Consider the following 6,675-nt stretch of genomic DNA (forward strand, 5'->3'; position numbering starts at 1 on the left):
AAAGATTCTTCGTGTCCTTTCCTGACGAGACCAATGGTGCTATGGTTGGGGATGGATTTGAAAACCAGTCTGTTCAAGCACAGATGCGCGTGGCGGTGGCATCATCCTCGTGGTGGACCCGTGTCCTCGGGCTCCGCCGTTGCGACGACGTTTGTCTAGCGTCGGCACGGAGCTTGGGAGATATTCCAGGGGAACAGAACTAGACTGTGGTCTGCATCGATGACATTTGAAAGACGGAACGTGTGTTGGGTTCATGGTTCGTGGATGGCAGCCATGGTTACCTCCTTCGGCGTCTTAGTCATGATGGGGTGTCAGATCTGGAGTTCAATGACGCGTCCGGGGTGTTACCTGGTAACACCCTTGTCTGATTTGTTCAACGACAAGAGCTTCACTTTTGGTGAGCCACCTTGGAGGTCCGCAAAGGTGCATATCAGCGACGGAGCCACGTCAAGCTCGAGTAAGGAGGTGATCTGTCGTTCTTTTCTTTGGGGGCTGTTGTGGTGATGTCAAAGGCAGGTGACGGGCGTTGGTGTCAAGCTCAGATATGATGTTTTGTTATCTTTTCAGTTTGTTATGTCGGTCCTTACGTGACTTGCACTCTGATGTTTATGATATGAATGAGACACATATTATCATGTAAAAAAACTCTATCCCTATGAGTGTCTTCGAGATACTGAGCCAACATAACATTTTGAAATTAAAGAAGTGATCACAAACATCTCGGAATTAACACAAACGTTTTCTTTTACTAAGCACACATCAATAAAAGTCCTACTATTATAAACTTAAAAAATACGAGCACGAATGTCAAGCTTTTGTTTTAAGGAAAGCACCAATGTAAGTGTTCGCTGGTTCAGAGTTTTTTTTTTTTTTGAGGATTCGCTGCTTCAGAGGTGGGTAGTGGAGTTAGTGGTGCTGATGGGCCGCGCACTACACCGGCATAAAGGCCATGCCCGGCAAAAAAGAAAGGCCCAATCCAACAACCCACCGTGGACCTTCCCTCCCCTCGCGCTGCCGAAATCGTCATCCCCGCCGCGCGCCTGCATCCATCCAAGGCCGAACCGCCGCCGGTAGCCGCCCCTGCTCCCACCCTCCCGGAGTCGCCTCCTCGCTCGCCGCGGGCGCCTACGCCCGAGCGGTCATCCCCGCCTCCTTCCTCGCCGTGCCACGCCGGCAGCAGGTATGCCTTCCTCTCACCCCCCCCCCCCCCCCCCCACCTCTTTAGATCTGCTCGCAGAAGAGTATGGCGTCGTGGTTCCGTTCTTCTCTAGATCTGCTCGCCTGAAGTGTGTATGGTTTCTGTGATTCGTTCAGGCGCTCACCAGCTCGAGTAACCAAATTCACGCACTCTTGACAGGAACGCCGCGGCCGCAAGGGTCGTACGGACGGGGGCTCGCCGGGAGACAGGAGGTGTTCGCGGACTCGTCGACGAGCTGCACTCATCATTGTATGATCCAGATACTTTCGAGGATAGCAACAAGAAGCCCTCGCCGAGCCATCTCTGCATCCAATCCGTGTAGCTCGAAACTTCATCGGGCAGAATTCTCTTGTTGGGATCCAGCTTACCTAGGTAATAGTACTGTTAGCCCCAGCTGTACCATGAGGTCGGGTGATGGAAATTCAGATGGCCAGGACACGCCACTCGCCGAGGGGAAGGACCACGGCTGCTCCCCAGGTGTCCAGTCCACACCGGACATCGAGAAGAAGTACGTGCACCGTGTCTACGATGCCATAGCCCCTCACTTCAGCTCGACACGGTTCGCCAAGTGGCCCAAGGTTGCGGGGTTCCTCAACGCGCTGAGGCCAGGGTCCGTCGTGCTGGATGCCGGCTGCGGCAACGGCAAGTATTTGGGCTTCAATCCTGAGTGCTTCTACATAGGCTGCGATATAAGCCCGCCGCTTATAGAGATATGCGCTGGGAGGGGGCACGAGGTGTTGGTCGCCGATGCCGTCAATCTCCCGTACAGGGAAAACGTTGCTGACGCCGCAATTTCAATTGCGGTGTTGCATCATCTGAGTACCGAGGACAGGCGGAGGAAAGCCATACAAGAGTTGATCCGTGTTGTCAAGAGAGGTGGTCTTGTGCTGATCACTGTTTGGGCTGTGGAGCAGGAAGACAGGTCGCTTCTTAACAAGTGGACTCCCTTGTGCGACAAGTATAATGAAGAGTGGGTTGATCCAAGCAGTCCGATGGTGCGTAACAAATCTGCTACTATGCTAGATAGCATTGAAGAGACCGATGAAGACACGGGCGCCGTCAAGCAAATGGATGATCGGCTGAAAAATAGTTTTGATGGTTTGGAGGATAAGACCTTAATTATGGATGAGCATGACAAAACCCAGCAGGAGTACTTTGTTCCTTGGCATCTACCATTTCACCGAGCAGAAATTGGCGGTGCATCTGCTGCTGCTCTACAGAATGGATTGGCAAAGAAAGATGATAAGAAGGGTACTGTGGTCTACAACCGTTATTATCACATTTTTGTCGAAGGAGAACTTCAAAGGTGGAGTTTTCTTAACCTGAACATTCACATGAAAAATGCTTCTTTTCTTTTAGTCCTCTTATTATTCGTGAACCTGCACAAGTGAAGATGTTAAATAATGTCATGTTTTTGGAATCACCATACTAGAGGTATCATACAGTCTTTCTACTTCATAGCGTTAACTTGACAGCTAAGTCACATCATCCTATATTTATTTGTTCAGAGATGTCACACATGATGCAACTTTTACTCTAGATAGTACCATACAGTACACTTGTGCATATCAACATGCTCATTTGGTTAGGCAAACAATTGCGCGACAAATTGGGAAATGTGAGCTATACATGCGATTTGATGGCTATGGCGTTCTTTTGTTGTATCTTTCTTCAGTTTCAGAAAGGGTGACCTCTTTTGTTGTATCTTTCTTGAGTAAAGATTTTCCAGAAAGGGTGACCTATTGCTACCATCTTATGGCTCATTTGGTTCCATACCATTATCATGTTACTGCATTATGAGCCATTAAACAAAGACAGAAAGTAGCATGCCAAAATAAGTGTCGTTGATCTTGTACAAAATTTGTACTGATTTAGTACTAAATCCGCGACACTTAGAGGTATCATAGAGTCTTTCTACTTCATAGCGCTAACTTGACAACTAAGTCACGTCATCCTATTTTTATTTGTTCAGAGATGTCACACATGATCTATCTTTTACTCTAGATAGTACCATACAGTACACTTGTGCATATCAACATGCTCATTTGGTTAGGCAAACAATTGTGCGACAAAATGGGAAATGTGAGCTTTACATGCGATCTGATGGCTATGGCGTTCTTTTTATCTTTCGTGAGTAATGATTTTCCAGAAAGGGTGACCTCTTTGGTTGTATCTTTCTTTAGTAAAGATTTTCCAGAAAGGGTCACCTATTGGTACCACCTTATGGCTCATTTGGTTCCATGCCATTATCATGTTACTGCATTATTAGCCATTAAACAAAGAAAGTGGCATCCATCATCTGCTTTCGTTTTGCTTCAGCTATGGTCTTCTGATTGAGAATAACATCTTGCATTTGTTGTGTCGCCATTTCAGGCTAGTTGCTGGCATGAAAAATGCAGCCATTGCCGACCAATTCTACGACAAATCCAACTGGTGCATAGTTCTGGAGAAGCTTTGAGCCGCAGGCAAAACGATGCCGGAGAATGTATCCTCGTGTCTTGTAGGACCGTCAGCTGCTAGTACAACTCCGCGAGGGCACGATTTTGAGTCCGGATGTCGGACACATGCAACAATCTTGTCGATTCGACGGATGTCCTTGGCAATGCCGCTCATCTCCCTTGTCTTGTTTGTGGCCGCTGAACATAAGTTTTTTTTTTGTGGCCGTCTAGATGTTTCAGGGGGCATCTGGCCTGACTTTGCACAAGTCATGTGCTGCCTTGCAAACTATGGAAGCTCGTGAATCGGCATGGGTTGCTTGTGTGCTATTTTTGGTGTACTGCATAATGGAACTTTAAAAAAAAAGTCGGTGAACACTGTCACTAGCATTCAGTCATTTTCTTGTGTGATCCTTGATGCTGCGTATGCGTTTAGTGGCAGAGCCCAAACAGGCGTCTGCCAATGGTGAACACTGTCACCATTGTCAGTCGTTGATCCTTGACGTACTAGTGTCTTGCCGCTGCCAGGTGGGTGGGTCCTCGGCGATAGCCGGCTCGTTCCCGCTGGTGCACGGCGCACAGGCGTTGTTGGTGCTGATGGAAGGCGCATGCGTGAGCTGCTCGACCTCCTGGTGGAATTGGTCGACCGCGGGCTCGAGGCGGACAGTTGTGTCGGCGCCGTGGACCTTGTCGACGCTGGTGACGGTGACGACCTGGATCGGGCACTCCGTCGAACAGGTGATGGGCGCCCTCTCAATGCAGACAGGGGGTGGATCATGAGCAACCGCGTGAGCATCCTCAGTCTGATTGTTGGCGATGAAGATGTCGGAAATGACCGCCGGGATAGAGGTGGCGTCGGTGAGGCCGTCATCGACTGACGTGACGTAGGTTCCGGGGTCAAGATGCCCACGAGGAGCTTGGAGAGCAGTGCGTCGTGTAGTGTAGACTGCCTATCGTACCGTGCCTTCGTCTTCTCCTCGAACTCATCAGGTAAGCTTTCAGCTCATGATGCATGATGGTGGAAAGAATGGTGTGTTGGAAAAAAAAATAGGCAGAGTTTTGGGCGAATTTGGACGGGTGGTGAGAAGGCTCTGATACTAGATGTTATTGTCCCAACTGATAATCGACCAATAGGGCCGAATTACTGAGTTTGAGTAGCTAATTTGAGGTACAGATCGCTAGTAACTAGGAGATGGAAGGAGGGGGCCAGAGGTAGGAGAAGAGGAAGTCACCGTTGCCGTTTCGTGATCCAAGGCCGGATGATCTTCTCGCTGCTTTAGTCCAGGTACTAAAGAGTTGGACGCACTTTGCTGTGTTGTTGATATTTTTTGCATTTTCATAATTTTATACTCAATCTATCTTAAAATATATGATGTATTAGTTTTTTAAAAAGTCAAACCTATTTAAAATTTGATCATGTTTTTATAAAAAATATATCATCATCCATAATATCAAACTGGATTCTTAGATTCATCATGAAATATTTTTTTATATTTTATTATTTAGTATTATAGATGTCGATATTTTCATGTGTGAACTTGGTCGAAGTTTTAAAAATGGTTGACTTTTCAATAAACTAATACACCTTAAATTTTAGAACCGAGTGAGTATTAGCTTTGGTTAGGGGGAAGATGATGGAGTGTCTTTTTTTTTATTCATGTAATGCGGTGTTTTAGTGGGCTTTTGCGGTGTGATTTTGTGATCTATTAATCAACTCATATTTAAGTGGAAAAAATTTCTGCGTCAGTGGCTGCATATACTATATTGATGCTATTAATATTATATGTTGACGCTGTTTTTTTCTAGGTGATGAGAGGGTGTCTAGGATTGATAAGTTTTTATAGATCGGTTGCTTCCAATTTATTTGAAACATTGTTGACCCAGTTAAAATCTTAATGAAAGTCAATATTTAATCTCTCCATGAAATAAGAGATCATAGTTAATTAAAATAATTAAGCGAGAGATGGTTGACCCGATCAAAATTGGGTGACCAGATTCCAATTAGAGACCTCAACTGATTGTGAGGTCTCCAATCCTAGGGAGTTTAATTTTTTCTTTAAGGGAAAAGCTAAAGCTTTATTGATGATAATCCACATGAAGTGAGATACATTTCGGATCATGCGGGTTGGCCAGCCAAACATGGCTCACCGGATCAAGATTAAGAGAGTGCTTAGCTAAACTATGGGCCTCGCCATTAATGGCTCGCCCTTCAAAAATAAAATCACAACGAAAACTAACAACTCGAAGTTTAATTTCTGCGATGATGGAGCCATATCGCCCCTGGTTGCCCCATCTGATGTCATTCACCACATGCTTGCAATCCGAAGAGATAACAAAATCATGGAGTAATAGATCCTCCGCAAGGGCCAACGCCTCTCTGCATGCGATCACTTCAAGCGTAGCCGGATCGATCTAGCCATCAATAACTAGAGTCAAACTGCCAAGGAAATTACCAGCATTGTCGCGGTATACAACAGCACAAGAACTGCCACGGTTCCGTAGCACAGCTCCGTCAGTGTGTATTTTAGCATATCCCGTTTGGGGTGCACTTGGCTTTGCATGTGCCTATCTAGGCTGTCGAGGGGCTTGGTACAAGTTCGTCTATTTCTTCTCATGGATCATATCAAGCTCGGATATGAAGCGCTGGATGAACATATGCGTCGCTTGAGGACTTCGGCTAATTCCTTCGTGAATGAATTTCCTGCGTGCCGTCCAGGTAGACCATAAGGTAACCGCTAGTCGAACAAAATCTGCATGGGCTAACGCCTCCATTGGTGAAAAGATCAAATACTTTGCCCTTAGCTCTGTTATGAAGACCGGCTGGTCTACTATGTCTCCATCTTCGAGAGCCCAAATGCATCATGCCATTGAGCACTCGATGAGAGAATGCCTCCACGAGTCGGGCGATCCACACAGCCCGCAGGAGCTAGTGAGCGACATGTGCGAGTGTGCTCTTACATCCTTGGTGGGTAGCGACTGTTTTGAGAGTCGCCACAGGAACATCCTCACCTTTGCTGGAACCTGAGTGGTCCAGCGTTGTTT

The 6,675-nt window shown here is 46.7% G+C and overlaps 1 protein-coding gene across 2 annotated transcripts; it reads left to right on the plus strand.

Annotated features, from left to right (window-relative positions):
• The first annotated feature begins 1,084 nt into the window (after positions 1-1,084).
• Positions 1,085-3,990, plus strand: LOC123403160 (tRNA (carboxymethyluridine(34)-5-O)-methyltransferase). 2 transcript variants are annotated; one of them, XM_045097120.1, is made up of 3 exons: positions 1,085-1,180; positions 1,358-2,504; positions 3,572-3,990. In XM_045097120.1, exons 2-3 carry the CDS (start codon positions 1,450-1,452, stop codon positions 3,654-3,656), a joined length of 1,140 nt encoding a protein of 379 aa, XP_044953055.1. In that variant the 5' UTR covers positions 1,085-1,180; positions 1,358-1,449; the 3' UTR covers positions 3,657-3,990. The 2 variants fall into 2 exon arrangements, with proteins under 2 accessions (XP_044953055.1, XP_044953056.1); XM_045097121.1 differs by lacking the exon at positions 3,572-3,990 and having other exon boundaries at positions 1,121-1,180; positions 1,315-3,565.
• Positions 3,991-6,675: the final 2,685 nt, after the last annotated feature.

This window comes from Hordeum vulgare, chromosome 6H (genome assembly GCF_904849725.1).
Source record: "Hordeum vulgare subsp. vulgare chromosome 6H, MorexV3_pseudomolecules_assembly, whole genome shotgun sequence".
Classification (NCBI taxonomy): Eukaryota; Viridiplantae; Streptophyta; class Magnoliopsida; order Poales; family Poaceae; genus Hordeum; species Hordeum vulgare.

Bases quoted from the DNA above. Each gene is read 5' to 3' on its own strand.
- LOC123403160 (XM_045097120.1), top strand. From the start codon at position 1,450: ATGATCCAGATACTTTCGAGGATAGCAACAAGAAGCCCTCGCCGAGCC. The intron at 2,505-3,571 runs GTGGAGTTTTCT...TCGCCATTTCAG, and splicing joins GTCGAAGGAGAACTTCAAAG to GCTAGTTGCTGGCATGAAAA.